This window comes from Leuresthes tenuis, unplaced genomic scaffold (genome assembly GCF_036924035.1).
Source record: "Leuresthes tenuis unplaced genomic scaffold, fLeuTen1.0.hap1 SCAF_16, whole genome shotgun sequence".
Lineage (NCBI taxonomy): Eukaryota > Metazoa > Chordata > Actinopteri > Atheriniformes > Atherinopsidae > Leuresthes > Leuresthes tenuis.
Window position 1 is genome coordinate 33179577 of NW_027325370.1, and position 26244 is coordinate 33205820.

Genomic DNA, 26244 nt, shown 5'->3' on the forward strand with positions numbered 1-26244 from the left:
CAGAGTTTTTTGTGCTCTGTCTGGTGTTTATTAGTCTGTGGGTCATTCACAAATCATCTGTTGTCCTCTGCAGATGGAGAATGAGACTCAGAGCCCAGCTCGCAGTGGTTATCCCCTCCTTCTCTTTTGCCCATGAAGATTCTCCTCAACCCAGTTTGCATGTGAACCCCATCCACAGAAAGAAGTGGAGGAAAAAGGTGTGTCCAGAGAGGAAATTCTGCTGTGAAGAAAAAGAAGGATGCACCTCACACTATATTCAAATGACATATATACATACAGACATATATGTGTTACATATATGTGTGTGTATGTACATATGTATAATATTTTTAAACACATAAAGCATTTTTCATCAGCTGTTATCACAAACGCAGTTCTATAAGAGTGGAAGTGGAACTGAAAGTTGTGGCAATAGGATGTTAGCACCTGAAGTGGTATTGGTTATTATCAGATTTACAGATTTTATGGCTCAGCCTAAACACAACAAAAACACAAAAACGTATATAGTTTTGGACAGAAACAAGTCTTAGTAGTAATTAGTTTATTCACAGTATCCCATTTCAATAGGTATTGGTGGTGATATGCACAGTGTTTCTATGTTTGTTATCAATGTTTTAATCATTTCAGAGATCATTTTAAAGGTTCTGTGGTTTTAATTTCTTACATTTTCAGTGTGCTTTGATTAAGTTGCACCAAAACCAGAAGCAGCTGATTAAAATGAGAGGTTCGAAAAACCTATGCTGCCTCTCATAGTAGCAGGAGGAGTTGTTCACACATAATAGATGAACCAGAAGCAATCATAAAGCATAGTGGTGGACACAAAAAGTAAAAAACAGAGAAAAAAGAGTGCATATAAGTTGTATACATGACCTTATTTCCATAGTTTGATTTCTTAAATGAACATTGGAATTGTTTTTCTGACTTTGGACAGTATAATGATGGTGATAATGATGTCTGTGGGTCAAAGACGCGGCATGTCAATTCTGGTGTCCGAACCATATTTATAATATTAAAAAGACATAAAATTTTTAAAACACTACAGTTTGTTACTCAATTCTCCCCACTTTACTTATTTACATGAGCATTTACTTTAAGAAATTAAAATTTAAGGAGCTGTTTATCTCAAAAGTACAAAACTGTCCTTCCTGGATAACGTCCGGGCTTAAAATGTATGCACAAAAATATGCTAAAAATGTCAAAAATCCTAATTAAAGCATCAATTATGTACTGGGCATAATTGTGTTGATGTCTGTAATGACACCTACAAATATAGTAACAACTCTAAGATTATTTACATTTTTATTCAAGAACTACTTTTGTCCCTGCTTTTGAAGTCCCAAATGTCCTTCCTGGGTAACACACATAAAGTGGCTACATATGCTCATATTTGGACATGGACTGTCATATTGCAAGGTGTTGCATCAGCCCTGAAGGACCCCCAAGACAGAGCAAAAGGTCAATAGGTCTCTCTTAAAATGTTGATATTTTACCTTTTCGGTCGGTCGTACATGACGTCCACAAATCATGTGTCTTTCTGGATAACGCTAGTAAAACATCTATAATTTTTTAATCTATTTCATGTCAAATATGACATTGATGTGTTGAAGATTAAGCTAATATTTTATTCAGTAGACCCAGTTAGTGCCTGATTATAAAGGAAATTTAGTTTTTTTGTCCTTCATGGATAACGATATGTCCTCCCTGGATAACAAAGATATTCTGTTACCCAGGACATGTCCTCTTTTATCCAGAATGGACATGTTTTTCAATTCAGATTTTTATCACTATCTGTAGCTTATTAGGCATTGATTTGATGTTGTAATGTTATATTAAACGATTAATGAGGAAATATTATGTATTTTTTAACTTTTATGACATTTTTTGTTATCTTTTTCAATGGTAACACCACAGGATATTTTCCGTTTCCTGTCTGTCTCAACTATGCTATCTAATGAATATCTTATATATATATACACATCTACATATACTGAGCTAATCTTTATGTTTTTCTAATAAAGTTTTAGTATAGCTTTTGATGTTTGAGGGTCAGTTTCGTCCTTGCAGATGCCACTGTCTAATAAAGAAAGGCAGAGACTTTTCAGGGCCAGGAAGAATGCTGACCCACAAGTTAGGGCTGAGTATCTTGAGAAAAAGAGAGAAAAGTATTGTGATTTAGTAATGAAGAGATTATGCAGATCAGTTCAAAATGATAATACGTTAGTTAAGCAATATGATGTGATGTGATGTTTATGGTAGGGTATATTTCTTCTGGACCATCGGCATCTTGGTAATTAATCAAACCTGTACACCATGTAATTTGTTTTATTTCTAGGTACTACAAAGATAAATCCAAATCTCAGCCCAAAACACCTATTCAGCTGATGACTCCTGCTGCTGCAAAAAAGAAAAGAGAACAATGGAGGAGTAATAAGAAGAGGGTTAGGGTTAGACTGAGACAGTCAAATAATTCAACCCAAATTTCATATTGTATTACAGTATTGTGTTTTTTGAGTTGAGGATACAATAACAACCCTTTTACTTACACTGGCACTAAATATTGTGTGACAAACAGGAACGAATGAAGCCATTTCACTATAAATGTCCAAATATATTACATAATTCTGATAAAAATGGGGTTTTCTGAGAAGTAATTATTTGTTGAGCTCTAACTGTAATTATACAAAAACTTTTGAATACCAACAATGATAGAAATTTTAATTAATTTTGAAAACCATTTACGTTACCCAGGAAGGACATTTTCAATGGGAGAAATCATATAATTCACTGAAAAATGTTTATTGCACTCTTAAAACAAATTCCTGTTGTTGAGTGATATACAAAACACCCTAATAATGATAGAAAGTAACTTAATGGGTATTTTTAGCCAATTACATTTTTTTCCATTTGTAACATCCTTATTCGTCTTTGACCCCTGTAAAAAACGTGTTTGATTAGGTGATACATTTATTCATAATGTGTATAAATGTTCTAAGACAAAATAAAATTGTCTCAGTGTAGGTAATCATTCATCACCATCATCAATAATCGTAAATAATTCAGGTGTAATAATAACTTTTACCTGATTGTTCTGTATCATCTCTCTTTAAGTACATTTAATGACAAAGTTGGAGTGTTGTTTTCCAGGAAACTTTACAGGAGGCTGTGAACTGAACATGCATTGATTGTTACTGTTAACATGTTAAAATGAGCCTTTTTTCTCCCAGGATGTAACACAGTTGCTTTTTGTTTGAACATCTTTTGAGTGTTTTAAAACCTTGTGTCCGGGCATGATGAGATGGAGACAATGGAGACACTGATTTTGTTTGACACTTCAATAAATTGAATCAATCTGATATTAGGTGTTGACGCTGATTTGATCACCTGAAGCATGTTTATGTTGGTTTGGAAGAACATAGAAATTAAATGGGAGGGTCTAAGACTTGTCTTGGTGACGTCATTTGAGCACCCGGAAGAGAAAGTTACAAAGAAAATCAGTTCTTGCAAACGCTGAAGGACATAATTTCCGGTTTGGCGCTGACGCCTTCTAAATAAAAGATTAACAAATGGGTTAAAAGTGAGTTACTGCACATTTAAGAACACACTTTTCTGACTCTACAATCTATTTGGGCCCTTGGCAAAAATTAACAGGGGGTCCCTTCAATCACCTTGATAACGTAAAAAGAATTCCACCTTAAAAGGCTTTATCGTTGTAGCATCGAATTCCCGAATTCAACTGTTGAATGTTCTTTGGCTTTGCTTTCACTATTCTTCTGGTTCATTATTTACCATTTTAATTCATTATAAAGGGGCAATATGATTTATCGTGGTTCCAGTACAGGAGATTAAACTATGTGCTAAACCTGCAGTCCTTAGGAGTACATTTACAGCATCATATAGCACAGAAATAAATAAATGTAGTTTTCAGAGGGATAAATCCTATGCGCCCAAATAAAAAAAACAGAATAAAATACATTCATTACAACAACTTCCATCCGTGCATTATCCAAATGTCTTGTCTATAAATTCTATTACTTAGTATTCTTAGCTTGACAGTTAGCCTTGGCTGGACACAGCTTTAAGTAAAAAATGCGCTTTGTCCACGTAGGCTGCTTTTATTTTCAGCCTCAGACAGAAGGGTTCAGTTAGCTTCTGTGCCACCTGCACACCTTACCTCTGTCTTCATGTATTTTCTGCTGTTCTTGGACTTTGGTTTTTCTTCTGTCACTGCCAGACGGATCATGTGTGTTCATTTTCATAGACCCGCTCTCACCCGTTTGTTTCCACCGGCGCTTCCTGCTGCCCGAGGTGGGGGTTGGGCCTCTTGAGGGAGTTCTGTGCCGGCTGACCACTGTCATTGCAATTTCTACTTACTGTCACTGTTTTGTGATGATTCAAACTTGGTCAGCCCTCGGGGGCTCCCGTCTGGCCCGGGGCCCCAAGCCTTGCCTGTTGGCAGCGCCTCTGCTCACAATACCTTGAGTTTAGAATTAATACATCATGTCTCCCATTAATCCTGAGGACACTAAACGCATCAAAATTCCAAAACTTACTCATTTTAATTTCAGCCAACACATGGACATATTTTTTTCCAGATGACTTCAAGACTTGAGAAATTTAAAGTTTAGAAATAATTCTAACTTTGGTGATCCACACTGTGCAGAGGTTATTGAGCTAGAATGTCAGCTAAAAAAGATCCACCAAGGAAGGTGGATACAGCTGCTTTACTCTAATTCTGTATGCACCTATTCTGCCATAAGTTTGTTTCTGTTTTCATGACCCAGTCTTTATCTTAGTTGCTTTTGGGAACAAATCAGTGCATACATCTATGTGATGTATGTCAGTGAGCATGGGTCAGACACAGAAGAAACAGAAATTAAATCTAAATAAAGAACCTTTTCTGTGTTTAATTTTAATTGGTTTATTTGAAAAACTGAAAGCTACTGTTTCATCATAACACATGTTATCTTTTAAGAACTTAAAACTCAAAGTGTTCCTGTGACAAATGGAAATACAATACATAACTGTTTCATTCAGTACAGTACGTCAGTTAACCACTAATGAGTACTTTTAGACCTCAGAGGAAGATATATTCCTTATTTCCGAGGGAGAGATTCATTCCACCCAGGATAGAAAGTAGTGTTTTATGAGCTTTATTTTGGAATCCCTAACGGGATGCGGCTCTCTTCCCGTCTTTAACTTCACACATTGCTGTTTAAGCTGAGCTGGCTGTTGTGCTGTTTTGAGTTTGAAGACAGTTCCTATCGACGACTTTCTCTTGGTGGTGGGAGCTGTCGACGTTGTCAGGGATATTTCGACACGTCAAGTGACAAGAATATAGTGCTAGCTGGCTATCCACATTTCATACAAGTTGCATTTGACTCTTTGAAATAGGAGGAATTCCTGCTCTGTCAAACTGACGCCATGGACCCTGCCAGTCAAGGTAACGTTAATTGTTAGCTTATCGAGCAAGTTAGCTCGACTGAGCCTTAGCTTGCTGTTTAAGACGCGTAAACCGCACGCGAAGTAGACAGCGGATGGTTTTATATTTGTATCTGTCATCAAATACCCACATTTCTAGTTTTTTTAGGTGAACGTCTGACTAGGTAATCGCGGAAAAATTATATTTGTGAAGCTGTGTGGATAGGACGGGCCCGCTGGTTCATGACAGGGACAGCAGCAGGTGGAGAGGAAGGGAGGATGGATCATGTTACTAATGGTAACAACTTCTCGACTCTTTCCTCTGACAGTGCTTACATTAAATAATTTAAAAGCTGAACTGAGTCTTTTGCGTGTTTGTGATAGCTTTAGTCTCAATTGGTTTTCCTGGTCGCATCATTTACCTTAGCATATTTGACAATCTTGTTCATTCTCGATCGGGTTTTATCAGGTAAAAAGTGTTGGATTTGCTGACTAACTGAGCACTGATGTTGCTAACAGGCTAGATTCCGAAGCCAGTGACTAAAGCTGCATCTGAAAATGAACAGACGGTTGTTTCTCATCTCTTGATGGTTTGAAAAGGAGGAAACTTCTCCAAACAGATGCTGAATTTTCCGCTTAGTCATTTGCTGTGTGACCTTGATTACCTTGACTACCACATGGACCGCAAATACTGTTGGTGCCTAATGTAATAGAGGTTGTAAACAAGCATTAAAAAAAAAAGTCATTACCATTTTTGATCACGATGATCTTAATTTTTCTGGATGCTGCTCAACATACAAACTTAAAGAGAAAGAAACTTTTTTCTTTTTTAAACGCAGACTGTTGGATTAACCAGAATCATGCTACTTCATTCTACTGGTTAGTTTGTCTCCGTACCGCTCTGTGCTATAGTAGTTGGATTTCTCACTATGGCTCCTTTATTATCATCTGCCTCTGATTCCAGTTCTTCTCTTCTCCTCCAGAGTTGACAGTATTGGCCAACTTCTTAGTAAAACAGACCGAAACAGACCAGATAACCATGGTAGCAGGCAACAACACAAAGAACCTCACAAAGAGTGCTTTTAGAACCACAATTATCATGAGTCACAGTGTAACAAACTTGACTGAACTAGGATTTGCATCTGTCTCGTGTGTGGATACTGTTTCTCCAAGCGACACTTTAAAAACCGAGTTTAGGAATTTTGGCTACATTCTCGTACGGCGCTGCTCTTGTATTTTTCTTCTAAGTGAAACTACTTCCAGACAGTAACATTTAAAGATGCCTAACATCGGTCCATGTCAATGTGTTCTTCGACTTTGTTGTAAATAAATGGGTAAGCTTAGTCGTGGAAGGCGTAACTTTACCTATCTGGTTTGGTGTGAGTCCGAATCAAAGCACAAGCACCTTTTATGAGAATTTTCATCTAAAACGCTTTGTTTTCAGAACTCACTAAGTGAAATGTTGGACTAACTGAGGACTAACTGTTGGCTTTTTTTTTCTTTCTTTCTATCAGAAATAATGACAGATCAGTAATATCAATTAGAACTTCAAATCAGATTTTATTCTGAAGTATAAATTCCAGGACAAAATGTTTCTTTCCAGGATTATATCAGTGCTATTTTCAACCTCACTGCTGGGTTCGTTTTGGGCTGGTCTGATTCTTGACTGTGTCAATATACCTTCCGGGTGGAGCCACTGTATCCCCCGGCAGCTCGTGCAGATGTTGGTGCAGAAACACTTTATTACTGTAAGCGCTACCTGCTGATAATCCTGAGCTAATTTCTCAGAGTCGGTTCAAACGCTGAATGTTGTATGTTTGGTTTTCAGTGGATTTATCCTTTTTTCCCTTCCTGTTGTTTATATTAATCATTTCCTGGTTTCTGAAAGTGAGAGGCGTAGCAACATGAGTCCTGCCCTGACTTCTGTGTGAGAGAGAAATATCTTAATAATGGCTTTTAGATATTTGATTTCTCTGTTTTGCCTTCTACTGCCACTCCAGACCTTATTCTTCTCCCTTCCTCCCTTTATCTATCACCTGCCATCACAGATATCAACCTGAACTCTCCTAACAAGGGTCTTGGTGTGGATCGTTCAGACAGCCTGTCTGATGTGCCGGTGGAGGGAGCGGTGGGAAACTCAGCCAATCCTCTGCCACCTGGCCTGACAGAAGAAGAAGCTGAAGAGCTTCACACTGAACTAACCAAGGTAGGACCTTGCTGCATACATTTAACTTTCTGTTAGAGTGGTCTTCCATCTTTTAAGGATGTTGCAGAAAAGCATCTTAATAGTAGAGTCAGAGCCTCCTTGAACCTTTCTGTTTTATTCAGTAGATTCTGACAAAGACCTGTGTTGTGTTGGAGAAAAATGAAAAAGAAAAAAAGAATTGTACTGACGCAAAAGGCCTTTTTAATCAAAGTTGGGCGTTTTTTTCTTCGGTTTCTTTGGAATATATTGTTAGTGTAGATAATTATAGTTTGTCACGTATGCACAGCAGTGGTGAGTTAATTTGACACGTGGTGGGCTGTTCAGAAGCGCCCAACAGGTCACAATGTTGAATGGATAACAGCGCTGTTTCCACACAGCTGCAGCACTCTTTCTCAAAATGAACAAGGACAGGTGTTTGAAGTGTAGCTGAAATATGAAGGTAAATATGTGCTCAAATGCACGAGCTTGATGTGAGAAATCTTAACTTGAGTCAGATTTTCTCTTGTAAAGAAAAATCCCACCCGTGTGTGTGATTTCTGCCGTGCAGGTTCTCACATCAAACTCGTGCATTTTGGTTCATGTTCACCTTCATAGGAAAGTGACAAAAGTCTCAATGATTGAATTCCACCACTTTAACGGATTGACGAAGACATGAATGTTCCTTATTCTCACATGTGGTTTTATTTATTAATTTAGGTGTGTCACTCCACATTTGGAAATCCAGAAAAGCCCATAATTTTTCTGGACTATCAGGTATGAAGAGAAGACTTCAGATTGAAGTCTTTGTTGATGTGTCTCAGGTGGAGGAGGAGATCAGCACCCTGCGACAGGTTTTGTCAGCCAAAGAGAGACATGCCGCAGAGCTGAGAAGAAAACTTGGCCTCAACCCCCTCAATGAACTCAGGCAGAATCTCACCAAGAGCTGGCAGGACGTGCAGACCTCTAATGCGTAAGTATGCTTAATGAGCTTTGACTAACTCAAATTTTTGCAACTCACCTTTAATCACATCAGATGTCCTATATACGTATCACCTTAGTTTCTGTTCCAGCAGTGTTTTTTCTGCCTACTCTATAAATTTGCTAGCAGGGTGGCAGCCATTTTCTGTACAATTTTGCTTCTTACACAAGTGCTGTTTATTAGTTGTTTCTCCCTGAACGAAAACAGTCTTTTTTTTTTTCATTGACCACGTTTCCGAAAGTCAAATTCAGTAACCTTTTAGGACAGAAAATAATTTATTTTTGATTCATAATTCCAATAGATTGCTGCTCATTGTCATGGAGCTGGCAGCTGAGCCTAATCTTTCAAATATTCCCTCTTATAAATCTGATACTCTGTGCCAATCAAAACTCCAAATAGTTCATAATTATTATGGAAATTAGTGAGAACTTTTCCCTCAAGAAGCGTCTTCCTGAGAATGAGAGGATTTGGGGAAAGTGTCGCCTGACTGATAGAATTCCTGCAGGTTTGCAGAGGGGGTGGGATGACTGAGAATGTCGGTGACTCATGAAAGTGCACCTCTGAGTGTTATATCGGTCAGGAAGCTACAACTTGTTAACAAAGAAGAAAAGTAGACAAACGCACTGTTTTTAAGCATGACAGCACCTCAAATCTAAGCCAGAATCAGATTCATTAAATAAAAGCAGGCAGCACGATGATTACAGATTACAGCAGAACATGTCTGTTGGATAAGTATACTGATAACCTGCAGCTATGCAACATTACTTGTCATGTCGTCTTTCAGTTCCTCACTGGATGAACGCATATTAATTTGTGTATTCATGTGTTATTAGATGCAGATGTGGGAAGTGTAGTAAAATGCCAAATCAGGGGAAAAGCATCCGCTCTGATAACTATAGAAGATACTGAAGCTTATATACTCAGTTATTGTTACCTTAGGCTAATTTGGGAATTGCTTTTCTTTGTATGCTGTACATAAAGCATGTGGGATTGGCAAATGCAAACTATAGTTGCTTTCATAAGTAACTCCCTGTTTCTTAGCAGTTGTAGAAGCTGTGAATTGATACCTTTGGTTGCCCTTTGAACAAATTTGTAAACATGAAGTATTATTACCCCCCTTAGCTGCCTTTTTACTCAGTGTGCTCATGATGTTTGGACTAAAATCCATCTGTGTGCCAACATAACCCAGATGTTTGAAACAATTTAACTCGCCACTTGAGGTTCATACTCGAGCCCTTTTAGTGTTGGAACAGCCTCAACCTGTTGTCCTCATCAACCAAAAATACATTTTCTTGGAGATGTCTCCAAAACAAGAAGAAACTGCTGGGCTCTGAGCAGTAGTGGGGGATCACTTATTCTTTGGGGCACAAGAACATCCACTTTAGAAATAGTCACGGAGTGTGACACGCATGCTTTAGCTGGGGCACGCTGTCTGGAGAATTTGACCAAACAAGGACATCCGTGACTATGAGGTGATAGCAGCTAGAAATGAGGTGACATGAGCATTGTGTCAGCCTTGAAAGGTAAAAACCATGCATAAGTAGCATCATATCTGAGTCGGTAGTTGCCAGTTTATTTGACATTGAAGTGTAGTTGATTTAGCTGCTGTTGTCATTAAGCTCAACTTGAAGTCAAGTTAGCACACAACAAATGTCTTTGAAATAACAATCCTATGGCAGAATATGTCATTCCAATGTTTAATCTTCAGTCATCAATCCAGAACCTATCGATAGAGTAAGAACCTCTCCCTCACATATTACTTGATCTTTCTTAATATTTTTAGAAACCTCGTTTCATGTGGTTGTTTATTTCACCTTTAAGTAATGTTGACTGTGGCTAACAAACTCCCCTCATAGAATACCAGAGACTTTTGTCATCATACACAATAATAAAACTTTGTTTGCAGCCATTTTGCAGTGTTTGGGATGCTAATTCTTTGCTCAAACATGGGTCTTTGGTGGGGAAAAAAAGCAGGTTTGCCTCATCATGACTTATCTTATCTATGATGTTCAATAATGAGATGACTCCAGTCAAGAGAACCGTTTGGGACTTTCTAAACCTGGCTGCTCTTCCGACCAGCCTGCCTTAATTCCTTGCTGAACCTCTTCAGGGTAACACCATCGTGTCTTTGTTTCTAGCTACGTGAGAACCTCTGAGAAACTGGGCGAGTGGAATGAGAGAGTTACCAGTTCGGATCTGTGAGTCCAAGTACTGTTTGCTGCTCGCTCTCTGGTGATGTCTGGGCTTCTGCACTGTTTGCTCTCTCACGCTCTGACTTCTACTCATCCTCAGCCCTTCCCGATTCTCACCTTTGCACCATGTTTACAAAAACTAACATTTCAGCAGTCAGTGTGCAGACTTTGAGTCTGCTAGCGGGGCAGCCATTTATATTGTCTGCTAATCTTTGGGACACATGTTGCATGAGTTGTTGTGTAAGAACGCATTTAGAAAAATGCATTAATCTGCTAAGATTTATGGGCTGTGATTAATTTTCTGTTCCATATATATACATACATACATACATGAGTTTCACAATGCTCATTTTTGGGAAAGGAAGGAACGAGAAATTTTCCAGTTAAGGTTTTTATCTGATTGTTATGTACACACACCGTAAGTACATTAGTTATTAAAATATTTTTTAACCAAAAAAACAGGAAAACGTTTATATAGAAAATAAAATTGCAAAAGCTCTGAACAGTTCAACTAACTGCAGCTTGAATTCTTCTTATTTTTTTCAAAAACAGCATTGACAAAATTACAGTGTTAACAACGTCAAGCTTTTTTTCTTGGATAATCTTTATTGCTCTTTGGCTGTTTTTAAGTATTACTGGGCTAAGACAGGTTTAAACCTGCTAAAAGAAGCTAATTAAATCTTTCCCCACTGCCAGTCATAGTATGTGTACCCTCGGAGGTGCTACATCTTACCAGTATACCACTACCTTCCAGGGGACAAGCCTGTAACTACGACAACATGAAGGTCTGACAGTTCAATTCAATTTTGTTTATTTATGTAGCATCAAATCACAACAAATGTCATGTCAAGGCACTTCAATGATACAGTCCAATTCAAGTCTAATTCATTGTAACCATAATCCAACCAAATCCAGTTGATTAAATTAAAAATTAGTCCAATTCATACATACAGACCCAATACAAAAAAATTTCCTAGCTAAGGAAACCAACAGATTGCACCGAAACTTGTCTACAGTCCAATCTCCCGTCCTGAGCTTGCCTGAGGCGACTGTGGAAAGGAACGACTCCCTTTTAACAGGAAGAAACCTCTGGCAGAACCAGATTCAGGAAGGGTGGCCATCCACCTCGAACAGCTGGGGTTTGAGAAGACAGAAAAGAGGGGGGAAAAACACCATAACACCATTCAAAGGATACCTGTTGGAACAGGGAAACACAAGTTAATAACCACAATAATGCCAAATATACATAATATGAGGAAATAAAAGGGGGAAAAAAGAGAGCAAAGTTAAGAAAGGTGTGACATAAGAGGCCCTCCAGCAGTCTAAGCCTATAGCAGCTTAACTATGGGATGTTTCAGGGTCACCTGACATGCTTGTAGTCTGACCAACCTTTTGGTTTCATCTGGTTTCATAGATAAGTACAGCTGAGTATCATCAGCATAACAATGGAAATTTATGCCATGCTGTCTAATAATGTTACCTAATGGAAGCATGTATAAAGTAAAAAGAAGTAAACTGAAATATTTCAGATAAATATGACTTAAACCAGCCTAATGCAGTTCCCAATAACATGTTCAAGTCTCTGTAACAGAATGCTGTGATCGATCGTATCAAATGCAGCACTGAGATCCAACAGGACAAGCACAGAAATAAGTCCGCTATCAGAGGCTAAGAGGAGATCATTGGTAACTTTCACCAGTGCTGTTTCTGTGCTATGATGCACTCTGAATCCTGACTGAAACTCTTCAAACAGATTATTTCTATGTAAATGATCACAAAGTTGAACTGCAACTATTTTTTCAAGAACTTTAGACAAAAAAGGGAGATTGGATATAGGTTGATAATTAGCCAACACTTCTGAATCAAGAGTAGGTTTTTTAAGTAAAGGTGTAATTACAGGAACCTTAAAAGTCTGAGGTACATACCCTGTCAACAAAGACCGATTGATCAAATCCAATATGGAAGTGTCAATTAAGGGGAAAACCTCCTTGAACAGTCTGGTTGGGATTGGGTCTAAAATACAAGTTGATGGTTTAGAAGAGACTATTGCTGTTGTTAGCTCAGAGAGATCAACTGGGCAGAAGCTGTCTAAATACAAATCAGGTTCTAAAGATACTTCTAAAGTTGCTCTAATTGATGATACATCAGTGATATCAGGTTCGAAAGATACTTCAGTGATAATAGTGGGAAGGATTCCATTAATCTTCACTCTGATAGAAACAATTTTATTGATGAAGAATCTCATGAAATCATCAGTGCTGAGAGTTAAAGGAATACATGGCTCAACAGAGCTCAGACTCTTTGTCAGCCTGTGGCAACAGTGCTGAAAAGAAACCTGGGATTATTCTTATTCTCTTCTATCAATGATGAATAATAAGCAGTTCTAGCTTTATGAAGTGCTTTCTTATACGTTATTTAACTATCTTTCCAGACTAATTGAGACTCTTCTAAAGTAGAGGAACGTCACTGTCTCTCCAGCTTTGTTGCAGTCTGCTTTAAAGCAGCTGTGAATTATACCAAGGAGCCAACCTCCTCCACATTACACTGGCATTGCTTGGCATTATGCTGTATCCTGCAGACTATGCCTGACTGCACTGTTTTTGTGTACGAATTGTTGCTGTTAGTTTTAAAGCCTCCACCTGAAAGGGTTTTGGTTGGTTAACATGTGTTGTTTTTTTAACTGAATATGCACGTGGCCAACTCTTGTGGCTCTGATCATCAGTGAAGATTAGTGTGTACACCTAGGTGTTGTTTCATATTAATGCTGGAGCCAAGAAATAGCCACTCCTACTGAAAAGTAATTTACTGCAGGACTGAATAATGACCGATTACCTTCCCATTCAGTGATTTTGGTGAGGTGCAGCAGTTTTATTAATGCATGCATGTACACTGTTTATGTTCTAAGTGACATACTGAGAGATAGCTTTGGTAGTTAGTTCGCATCCTCATGTATGGGCTGATTACTTTACACTGAACGCTGCTTTTGCTGTTCACGTAAAACAACAGAGCTTAGGAGTAAAGGTGAACTGATCATTAGAAATGATCTATACTTGAGATAGGGACCTCCTTTGACGGAACACTTAAACTCACCTTGGTGTAACTGTGTATGATAGGTGTCAGTAATGTTTCCAGGTTACTCGATCCTGACGGTCTAATTTACCCATAATTCTGTGCTGGTCCTCCTGCTGTCAGGAATTTTTTGTTCATATGGTTAGACCTGTAGCACTAAAGTGATACGTGGTTTGTGTCTCAGTTCGAACCATAACAGAATGGTAGATTATTTCTTTGTAACAGCCTCCACCATTCGATGCAATCAGCATAGCGTTCTCCGCATCTTCTCCACACCTTCACCTTTAGCTCCAACTGCCGTAGGCAGAATCTTGGTTCATCGCTGAACATAGCGCTGCTTATCCGGCACCAATTAGGCACTTGATTGTCAGCACCTGGGGTACCAGAAGCTCAAAACAAGAGTCAATAGCAGAATGAGCTGTTTGGCAGTGAAGTTTTTCATACTCAGCTCTGCTGCTCATCCCACAAATGCATTTTTCTTACCAATGTGGCACCATTCAAATGAACAATAGTATAAGATTTATTACCAAGAAGCATTGTTACAACAAAGAATGATCAAATTTGCTTTCTTTTTGTGTTAAGTTGTGCATAATGAGAGGAAAAACACTTTTTGGTTGAATCCCATTTCTATCCATGCTGTATACTTTGTTAGCTCATTTTCTATCTTTCTGTTCAGCTTTAACTTCCTCTCTTAGAGGTCAGGTGTCCCCTCTTCCTGCAGAAGTGATGACACATGTCCTTCCCTTTGCTTCCTTTCTGAACGAGCAGTTGATATTTTTTGCTTTTTCAGGTGCTTCCTCTCTGCATTTGTCAGCTCTTTGTAGAGAACGACGCTGTTGTCTGAATCTGTACTTAAAATAAATCGATAATCACAGTGACATTTTCTAAGCTAAGATTTTTTTCATTCTGAGAAAGTTTAAGAATTAAAAATCAGACCATTTTGTAATGTGATCAGACCAACCAGGAGTCATTTAAGTTGTTTTGGGAACCTTTTTCAACCACTTAAGACTAGTCAGTAGGTAAATTCTCTTCAATTCTGTTGTTTGTTTTCCTCTATGGCACAAATTGAACAAGTCTGGTCAGGCTCCGTTTAGCCCCGTAAAAGAAACTTTGAAAAACATCTCAAATGAAAAACATAAATCTAAATAAGCTCCGGGGACATGTATTCACCCCAAAGCCACAGGCCTTTAGGGAAGTTGTCTTTACTTCTATTGTTCTCACTATGAAAGCTTTCCTTGTTTCTTCTCAGCTTAAAATACAACTCTGTGGCTATGAATCAACATTTTCTCTACTAAAACAATGATATTCCATGTTTTTAACAATACATTGAGCAAAAGAAATGCAGCTCTTTTAAAAGAACTATCAAAGTCTGCAAAACCTTTATTATAAACGAAGACAGAGACATTTACTGATGGTGTTTTTCCCTTTCCTTGTAAAGTACAGTTTGGTGCAGCTCGCTAATTTTCATTTTACATTGTAGGTGGTACCACAGAAGTGATACTTGAACTTTTTTTGGTGCTTCCTTCAGCTGAGGTTCCAAGCGAGTCATTTGAAAGTCCGGCACTCAATTTGCAACCAAAATCATGGATTCTTCTCCTTTCTATGCACAGACCCCATATTGTGCGACTGACTAATGAATACATGAGCATTGTAGGTTTACAGATTGATATGTGCTTCTCTGCTGAGTGCTTGGTCATTATCACAACATTCTCAGACTTGCTGAACTAAAAACCTGTGGCAAACTCATTTAGTGCAATAGCTCCTCTATACTCGTCACTTGTAAATTGCTTTGGATGAAAGTGTCATCTAATCGTGGTAATTTAATCCCACACACGGCAAAGTTGTACCGGTCTGTGTTGCAGCAACCGCCTCTGTGAGGGAATATTACCTGTAATGAAAAACGAAGCAGTGAAGAGTCGCACTGAGTCATACTGTTGTCTTGTGGATCAAACCTACTGCTGGAATTTGCCATGAGGCTGCTTCTGAAGTGAACTGGATTGGCGAGCTTAGCGAGGTAGCCTAACTTGACAGGGTGGCGTTGCTGACCCTTTTCTTGACTTTTACAGCAGTAGCTTCGCTGGCCTAGTGTTCATTCAACTGTTGCAAACAGAATTAGACACATTTGCTTATATTTTCCTGAACACTGTCATAACCTTTTCAGTTGTGTTTTTGGCCACACATTCGGAATAATTGTGGATGACGTATATTTTGTTTGAGATGTATGAATGCAGAAGCCAGCACCCTACTGCACACATGCACAGTGCTGGAACCTGTCTGTATCTCTGAGCCACATTCCTCCACACCCACCTGCGGCCGGGTCATGGTTGGTGACGAGACCTGCTGCTCAGTTATGCTGCCTCAGGAACACGTGGGAGGAGAGGACAGGAATGTGAGAGATGAAGACGGGGAGGGAGGGATACAAACGGTCTTGTTTAGCCACATGCCAAGCAATGGTAAAAAGGGTTTTACTAAGTGCACATGGGTCAAGGCTGAGTTAATCAAAGAAATAAATGGCTTAAGAAGGTCTGTGTAGATTCATCTGTTGTGTCTTTGTCTTCAGTTTATGGACCTTTAAATATTTATTAGTGACAATCTCTTAAATTCCATTCTTTCCCATCGTTGTATTCCATTTAAGAATGTTGTTTGACAAATATTTCCAGCTAATGCTGCTCTCTGGCTTCTTTCCTTTCTCTTTTCAGGATCAGTTGATTGAAATATGCTTCTCTATCATTACAAACATTAACAAAAACAAAGAAAAGCTACATTTCAGAGCCATAATCCCTGACTCTGTCAGACTGGGCTCTTTGAAACAAACAGTGACAGTGTGTTGTAACAGAGTTGGTCTGTGCTGCACACTACGCTGCGTTGTGCTGATATAAGTCAGAATATAGACTTGCCTTGCCTTGTCTGTAGGACAGCTTAGCCTTCCAGCTCCCTGAACAGCCTACTTCTTTATTTTAGCAGAGTAACAGTTATTTAAACACACTGATAGTAGTCGTATTCAGGCAAAAGGACTCAAAGGAAAATCTTTTTTCTGTTAGCATCAGTTGGTTTGGTTGGTGATAAGCAGGAGGAATGTCATCACTAATAATTTGTTGCTCTGTTATGTTTGGGTTGCAGACCCAATCTCAGTTCCAGTCTCTGGAATCCGTTTGCTTAAATAAGATGGCCCTTTTCTTTTTGCAATCAAATAATATTGATCATTAAGCTCTTCAACAGGGGCGTTGATAACTTTTTTGATTGTTAGATTACTTTGATCCATAAAAGATTTTTGTTTTTCTTTTCTTTTAATTACACTTGCAAAAGCAGCCACACTTAAAAATAAAATAAAAAATAGATACATTTTGGAACTAATTACGAGATTAAAGTCGTTATTAAATATGGCAAGACTTAATTACGAGATTTAAGTCGTTATTAAATATGGCAAGACTTAATTACGAGATTAAAGTCGTTATCAAATATGCTGAAACTCAATTATGAGATTAAAGTTGTTATTGAATATAGCGAGACTCAATTACGAGATTAAAGTCGTAATTACGAGATTAAAGTCGTTATTAAATATGGCGAGACTTAATTACGAGATTAAAGTCGTTATTAAATATGGCGAGACTCAATTATGAGATTAAAGTCGTTATTGAATGTGGCGAGACTTAATTACGAGATTAAACTCGTTATTAAATATGGCGAGACTCAATTACGAGATTAAAGTCATTAAATATGACGAGATTCAATTACGAGATTAAAGTCGTTATTAAATATGGTGAGACTCATTTATGAGATTAAAGTCGTTATTGAATATGGTGAGACTTAATTACGAGATTAAAGTCGGAATTACGAGATTAAAGTCGTTATTAAATATGGCGAGACTTAATTACGATATTAAAGTCGTTATTAAATATGGCGAGACTCATTTATGAGATTAAAGTCATTATTGAATATGACGAGTTTCAATTACGAGATTAAAGTCGTTATTAAATATGGTGAGACTCAATTATGAGATTAAAGTCGTTATTGAATATGGCGAGACTCAATTACGAGATTAAAGTCTTTATTCAATATGACGAGATTCAATTACGAGATTAAAGTCGTCTTTAAATATGGTGAGACTCAATTATGAGATTAAAGTCGTTATTGAATATGTCGAGACTTAATTACGAGATTAAAGTTGTTATTAGATATGGCGAGACTCAATTACGAGATTAAAGTCATTATCAAATATGACAAGACTCAATTACGAGATTAAAGTCTTTATTAGATATGGCGAGACTCAATTACGAGATTAAAGTCGTAATTACGAGATTGAAGTCGTTATTAAATATGGTCAAAGTCGTAATTACGAGATTAAACTCGTTATTAAATATGGCGAAAATTAATTACAAGAATAAAGTCTTAAATATTCTATCAGTGAGCAGAACTGTTTAATTAACGTTTAACGTTGGATTTACTTTTAGATTTTAGGATAATTCTTGAGGAGTATCTGTAGAGTATTTATCCAAGTCGCTAAGAGTATCTCTAGTTCTGAGTATCCAATCATGCTTTTCTGAGTCCAGTCTTCCAAGTGAAAAAATGGCTTTTCATAAAAATACATCTATACATTAGTTGTTACACAACAGTTTTACTAAAGCGTTATCAGTAACTAAGGAATCTATTTTCATTTGGCCAGTGAGCAGTAGTGTGGTGTTGCCTCCTGATCAGAAATAGAACTGACAGAATAGATATGACTGTGATTAGTGTTGTCCAGCTTCATTGCCGTGAGAGCCATTCAAATAAAGCATTGTCCCTGTTAAATGATGCTTCTCCAATTCTTCTCCCTTTAATTGATTTGTAAAAGTCAAAGGAGCAGTAGAAAAAAAGCCGACTGCAGAGGAAATCTGTGATATAGGGATTTAATTTTTCTGACGTAGATGAGTAACAGTCTGTAATCTAAGCTGACAGCAGTGTGTGTGTATTGACCCATGTCTCCTACATGTACGCTATAGTTGCTTTACATCCATCCAGTGTTTGTTTGACTTTTAAAAAATTTTTTTTTTACTGTTTTATTTAAAAGTTTGCTTTAGAAGCTCATTAAACAATTGAATGTATTATGCTGCTACTGGTGTGGTTCCACAAGTAGTAAGAAATATGAGTAATGCTCTACATTTGATCTCCATTAAGATTAACCCTAAACCAGTTATCAGTTTCATGAAAAGGAACAATGATGTTACAGATCTCATAAATACATTTTAACATTGATATGCAAGAATTCTCTTTTGTAGATGATAACCAGTGTTTTGCAACTATACCTGTTATTTGTTCTATTAAGGTTTTGATTGATTTTTCCCTTTTAAAATAAGTGAAATGTTGCACTTTCTCATCTGTTTGAAGCTGTTTACCATAAACTACAGAACACTACTGTATTGTGAGAGTGTGTCTCTTTCTTTGTGTCATGATCCTGCTGTTGTGTCTTCAGATATCTGTCTGCCTCAGCCACTTTGGATGACATTACCCAATCTGAAGCGTGAGTTGACCCCCTTCTCTATTGTGTTGTTTTTGTAGATAAGCTAAGGTTTCTTTAAGTTTGGTTTTCTTTTTTGGGAAGTTTCTCATCTTTTTCACTATCCATGCTTTTTCTTTTCTTTCACTTTCTTTCTGCTTCTGTGATCATCAGAGTCCTGTAGTCGAGTCATGCTTTTACTTTTATGTAAGAAGTTGAATTCAGGGAGATTTTATGGTTGATGGCACATCTCACATGCTTAAAAGCGCAATTGATTTGGGTCTTTAGGTAAAGTTTTTTTTTTCAACATTGTAATTCTTTTGGGCCTTTATCCTTTTAGAAAACAAGGTTTCAGATTTTTTTTTTTTTTTGCGACATTTACTCTCATCACAGACAATTATTCGTCACCACAGACAAATTGCGCAGATCCAGGAAAACCCAAGTTCAGTGTGCAGTGATATTTTGGGGCAGTTGGTAGGGACAGGACCTGGTGACTGAGGAGCTACTGCCATGAGGAGCGCAATAGAGGAGGTCAGGGGACACGAGGACAGAATTACAAACATGATCAGGAGCATAACCAAGAAACTGATATTGATATGGTTAAATGTTGCGGAGAACACTCAAGCTTCTTTGATGTTTCCACCGTTCAATGTTCTGTCGGACTAAAAATGGAAACTACCAGGTGAGCAAAACAGCTGGAATCACCAGGAGCTACTTGTATCTTAGGGTGTTAGAAAATTCTCCCAATGAGGCTCAGAGTCAGTTAACAAAGAGTTTAAACTTGCAGGAAGGAGATAAGTCTGCGCAAAGCTAACACAGGGTTGTCTGAGTTGTAATTATTATTACTGTTATTTATGCATTCCACTGTCTCATTAGCCACACATGGTTATGAGACATCCCTGCAGTTCCCTCCTGTCACTGTCTATGTCAGATGAGTACAGTTTAGTAAATATTACAACGTCATATAAGACTTCTTTGTTCACAGAGGATAGAACTAGGAAAAATAGGAGCGGAGGCCTTTGTGAGCATCCAAGGTTAAACCAACAAAATGGGAGGAGGCCTCCCTCAGCACACAGTGCCCCTTAATCTTCCAACACATGAAAGAAACATTTTCTTTTCTTATAGTATAACCTCATGATATTTTTCTAACATAGAGTAAAGTGAATTTTTAGTCGTCACTCAGACAAGTCCTGCTGGGAAGTGCAGACTCAGACAACTGCTCAACAATACCACACCATATAGAACCAGGTGCTGGTAATAGGCTGGTGCTCCAGGATTTTTAATTATTATTCTCACTCGGATAAGAAGACTAAATTCTACTGGGCACCACCGTTGATCTGGTTGGTCTTCAAAACTCCACTCCAGCCCCTGATGTAATTTGTTCTTTGTGTTTGGCCAGCAAAGAGTTGTTAAATACTTTAGCACTAGTTTTTCTGACCTGGAGCCAGAACTTTTGCAATGAGAACAGAACTGGTTGCAAGTAAGGCACTGGCTCTGAATCAGAACTGGAGCTGCTTTGGTTGAAAAGGTGCACCAGCGGAGATGAAAAACAGGACACACGGAACCACCGTGTCTCTTGCCATGGGCACTTCTTCTTCTTTCAGCCTCTCCCTTTTATCACAGCGAGTCGATCTTGCATCATCGATTTGGCATGTTTTACACCGGGTGCCCTTCCTGACGCAACCCTTACCATTTATCTGGGCTTGGGACCTCACACCATTTAACCTAACATGCATGTTTTAGGATGGTGGGAGGAAGCTGGAGTACCCGGAGATGTGCTAACCACCACACCAGTGCAGAGGTGTCCAAATATATGATGCTGACTCCATTTAACCACATATTGATCGTCATCAAAACTAATCTATGGAGGGCGTCACCTGTCTCCCTCAATATGCTGGAAACAAAATGCTGCATACTACAATGTATTAAATGCATCATGTTCTGCCTCCGGTGTGCTGCCAAGGAGAGTGGTGAGATTCATCCTAATTTAATCCATTTTATCTATGTAGTCATATTCGCAACAAAGTCATCTTAAGGCGCTTAAGAGATACTACAGAGATAGTAAAAAAGTTCAAGTCCAATCCTCCAGCTGAGAATTTCCTGCTGGGAAGTGCAGACAGCAGCAATTTTGAGAAAGTTCAGATCTCATTTGTTCTGCACATTCTCAAGAACCTCTCTGGTGTTCATGTGAGAAAACATTTCAATACATTGGCTGTGGTACTCATTTATTAAATGATACTCCCTTCTCACCAAGTAAACCCATCTTAACACCACTCTTTAGTTTTTTTTTATGTTGATGTTAGTTTTTACCAGTTTGTTTCAGTAGTCTGTTGTTGTCTTGCAGTTCAAGTTGTTTGAGAATTGGATCACATCTCACTTCCAAATTAAAACTAAATACTTGAGTGGTAATGCATGATAAAGAAAATAGCATTTTTTGTTAATTAATCAATATTGTAATGCATGGATGTTGCTGTTTTTGGAAGAGCACTGGATAAAGTTGTGTAACTCCTGGAAGAGTTATTGACAGCAGTTCAGGAGTTTAGCCATGCTGTTTCAGAGCTTTTCTAACCTCTGTAAACCTCCTGCTCGGACTGCTGGTATCATGTTGGGCTCATTTGATCATGATGGCGGTTCAGCCTAAGCTACTCACTCTCTTAAATTCTAAGTTTAACCTCTAACATCTTAACTGACCTGATATTCCGGTTTCTGGGTCTCATTCTGGGATTCAACTGTGAAAGTGGAACTGTAAAAACGGTAAACTTAGCAAAAAGACTGTTTCCTTCTGCTTTTGGACCTTTTTCAAAGTATCAAACAGGGCCAAAATGCAGTAGCTTGAACATTTTCTGTTTCAGCAGCTTCGAGGGAGCGTTTTAGCTTTTGTGTCCTGCAGACATGTACTGAAACCTTTGTTGTTTCTTCCCTGTCTTAGGATGGGAATTTAATGTGAACATGTTATTTGAAATAATAATTTTTTTTTTTTTTTACTTTCAGTACTTTTTTTTAACCTTATTGACACAAAAGTGTTCCTCTTTGGTAATTTCCATACAGCTCAAGCCCGATGTGCGGTTACTCACATCAACCCGGCGTCGCAGAGTGACGATATCGTTGTTGGTCAGATCGGTGTGGTCCCATAAAGCTGACACACCATGCCTCTCACCATGTCCAGGCCAGGTTCTCGGCATCAGAAAAAAGGGTGCTTGTAGCATCATACTTTTAGAAAATGAATACAGATGTCAGCATATTCTGACTGGATCACAGAAAACGACAGAATTCCAACCAACGTCCTCCTGTTAGGTGCAGTGAGCGATAGAATCGCTCATTCTCTGCTGCACCACCACTGACCTACCTCAGTTCAACGCCAAGTTAAAAACATACTTATTTAAAGTGGCTTTTCACCGAAGCTGTGGCTCACCTTTTTGTTGTTGTCTTGTTATATGTAATCTATTTCTGGAATTGTGAAGCACTTTGGTCAATCTCGGGTTGTGAGGTGCTTTATAAATAAATGTTGATTGATTGATTGATATTTCTTTGCAGTACATAGAAGCTATTTGCCAGTTGTCTGTAAGAAGGTGTGCGGTTGTGATGACGTGGCTGTGTGACACGCCTCAGGTGTTAGAGCTTTCCTAAATGATTCCCCAGCTTTGGTTTTGCTCTCATTCCAGCGTGTTTGGATCACAGTGTCAGGGAATAATATTTGAGATGGGACGTTGCTTTAAAGGTTGAGGTCCCAAGACTGAATACGGACACAAATCTTTGGCAGTAAATGTTGAGATAGTTTGGAATTTCCTTTTCCGAGCTGGTTTGATGTCCTCTGGTTGGCAGCAGCCATAGTGTTTAATTTTTCTTTTTTTTTTTTTTTTTATCCTTCCTTGCTAACTTTTAATGCAGAGTTCCGGTCGGATTTCTTGCTCAGCCATCTTCTGCTTGAACCTTCACTGCCGGTTCTGTCAACATTATCCAGTCAATTAACGTAGAAAATCCATTTGAACATTTGTAAATCAGTACAGGATCCTCCATGTGTGCATCTCAGTGCACCTGAGATACTACTTCTGCCAGCCCTAATTCAGCCATTTACGTTGTTCCGTATGGTGAGAACTTTGAAAAACCAACACGCCATAGTTGAAGAGAGCTTGGGAAGAGGAGGACTAAGGATTTACTTGATACTGTTTAACATTGTGATGGCTGAATTTTCATAATATCTATCAGATGTTTCACATTGTGGACACACTTTCATTTCCTGAAACGCTCCAGTGGGCCTTCCTTTTTTACTGAGGGCTTTCTCTGTGTTTAAGTCAGGAAAAGGGTTAACGGAACAAACCCTTCTTTGACATGGTATATTTTACAGTGAGGAAGCATTTTTCATGGAAATGTAAAGTCCTGGAAGAAAGCTTTGTATTCATTTGTAGGATGGTCTTATTGTTAGTTTTTGTCTCTCAGTTCATTGTGCTAATTGACTTTTTCTTCCCTTTTTTGTGCCCTCTTGTCCTCTCGCTCACCTACACGTCTGCCTTTTATTACACACCAACCATCTGTCCTCCTCAACTTTCTTTTCCTCACTGTTCTCTGGCTTCCACTTTATCACTTTGTCATCACCCTTCCCTCCTCCCTCTGCCTTCTCCGTGCAGATACAAGAAAACTCAGGAGACTCTTTCCCAGGCTGGACAGAAGACGAGTGCAGCTCTCAGTACTGTGGGCACAGCCATCAGCAGGAGACTGGGCGATATGAGGTACAGTGCAGCAAAGCCAAAATGGTTGATGCTTTGGCAAGGCTACAAGAACAAATTAGCAGAGTTGACAATGTTTAAAGACAAGTATCAGAAGACTGGATGTTAATATGCATCAGTATTTATTCAGGCACATGCTCATCCAGTCTTTGTGAGAAAAGTTGGCCAAACTAGGTGAAACTTTTGGAGCTTGTGTCTCTTGTTTAAGTGTGCCGTGAAGCTACTTCTCCTTGATTCAGGGTGAATCTTCAGGAATCTCCGATATGCCTGCAGGGTTGCACCAATGCAAGTCAAAGCTCTGTAGCACATAAACGGCTTAATGTTTGTCTCTGAACGGCTTAATGTTTGTCTCTGGCATTCAGTGGTCATCGGGAACAATCAGCCCCTGAAGATGACTGAGAGAGTGATGTCATTTCAAGCGCTTTTTTTCCCTCTAAATTTAGCTGAACTCAGCTGAATTGTAGTGCCACTGTATATCATCCATACTGTTAATGTCTTTTATTAACTTCTTTGAAAAACTCTTCCAAGGCCAGCTGACAGTTTAGCTGCTGTGCCACTGCTGACTTACTTCTTGATGTCATCGTGCTGACCAGTGACGATTGGATGAATTTATCACTTAGAGCTCACCAACTTTAAATATTGAAATACTTGAAAAGTAAGGTACCTCCTAGAGTGAGTAAAGCCTTTTACGTTGGTGTCAGAAAGCCCACTGAGACGTTCTGTGTACTTGATGTTACTAAAACATGTAATTATTGTGTTGGTCCAATTAAAAGGACTTTTAAATTACATGTTCAGATGTTAATCAAACCTAAACTGTTCTAAGCGAACTTCCTCAAAGTCAGCAAATGCTGTTGGGAGTCCAATTACTCATACATATATTTGTTTAATTGGACAAGTTGTGCGTATGCTCCACAGTTCCCGTCACGGGCTTTGACCCAGAACTAACACCCACAGCAGGGAATAAGCCCCAGCGGATGGCGTGTATTTATTTAAAAGCCTGTTAAACTTGACCTTTTTGTGGTTGACCCTCATGTCATACACCAGAACAACTGACAACACAGACAAGTTGACATTTAGTAGCTTTTTGTTGCTGTGATGTGCTTTTTTCTAAATGCAGCATATCACCACTTCTTGCAGCGAAGTTGGACGTATTTTGGTCAATAAATACATTCCCCTCTTGTAGTTGTATCCTGGGATGAGAACGGTAGTTCAGTTAAATGGCAAAGTGAAGCTGTTACTGTGACTTGACTCACTTTAGAGACTGGCTTGGACTTGTTTGTGCGAATTTGATTACTTTTTGTCTTCATATGTTCAGCATACATCTGAATGAGACCATACTTCCACGCAGTCCTCCATATTTTCACATTTAAAGTCTTGCAGCCTTAGTATTATAGGTAAGTTCATGTGGAAATATCAGGAAGTGTTGAGTTGTGTTTACAGAGCTTAACATCGGTCATCAGCACAGTTTCACTTAATATACAGAAGGTAAATGCAAATGTAAATTCCTGATTGGATCAGTGCTGTTCACTGTTTTCCTCACTATAGATAATTCTGCCATGGATGTTTCCTCAACCTGACCTCTGTATATGCAGTAAATGGTCTTGATTTGTTTATGTAGAATTTCAACATTAGAATGTCACTTTGATCTGTTTGGCCTTTATCTTCTGGTATCTCTGCATCAATCAAACAAATTTTCTTTAAAAAACAGGGACGCTGATACGAGAAACAGTCACCTAACTCTTCATCCATTGCACTGGTAACATTGCAAAAAGGGAACAAATGTGTCCTGTTTTGTGAATGCCTTTCTTTTCTGACCCTTGATTTCTCTGCTGATAACATTGTTGTATCTCACCTGTGTGCTGCCTTTGTTGACTGTTATGCTTTGTGTACTGATGCTTCTGCTTGTGGTTCACACTATCTCCTTCTCGTTTTTAATCGCTGCCTGGATTTGGCCTGCAGAGCTCTTCCTTTCTCTAATTCCTTTAGGTAAGGCTAATATGTCCTTTTGTTGCGTTGTCAGTCCTGTGGCCTGAAAGTGTTTGATACAGGTGGCTCAGATGTGCCAGTTTAGTTGATAAGTCTGAATTGTACAATATCAGAATAAACTTAAGTTCTCATATAAACTCAATTGTTGTGTGTGTGTGTGTGTGTGTGTGTGTGTGTGTGTGTGTGTGTGTGTGTGTGTGTGTGTGTGTGTGTGTGTG

At 38.5% G+C, this 26244-nt stretch overlaps 1 protein-coding gene across 7 annotated transcripts in view; it reads left to right on the forward strand.

The window, feature by feature from the left end:
• The first annotated feature begins 5194 nt into the window (after positions 1 to 5194).
• tpd52l2b (tpd52 like 2b) overlaps positions 5195 to 26244 on the forward strand; it is a 29301-nt gene continuing 8251 nt past the window's right edge. For 2 of the 7 annotated variants that reach the window (XM_072367974.1, XM_072367971.1), the window contains exons 1-6: positions 5195 to 5440; positions 7467 to 7624; positions 8425 to 8573; positions 19293 to 19340; positions 23942 to 24043; positions 26000 to 26026. In XM_072367974.1, coding sequence (XP_072224075.1) covers positions 5422 to 5440; positions 7467 to 7624; positions 8425 to 8573; positions 19293 to 19340; positions 23942 to 24043; positions 26000 to 26026 — 503 coding nt within the window. In that variant the 5' untranslated portion in view covers positions 5195 to 5421. The remainder of the gene's footprint in view (positions 5441 to 7466; positions 7625 to 8424; positions 8574 to 19292; positions 19341 to 23941; positions 24044 to 25999; positions 26027 to 26244) is intronic. The other 5 variants (XM_072367968.1, XM_072367969.1, XM_072367972.1 and 2 more) reach the window with 3 other exon arrangements.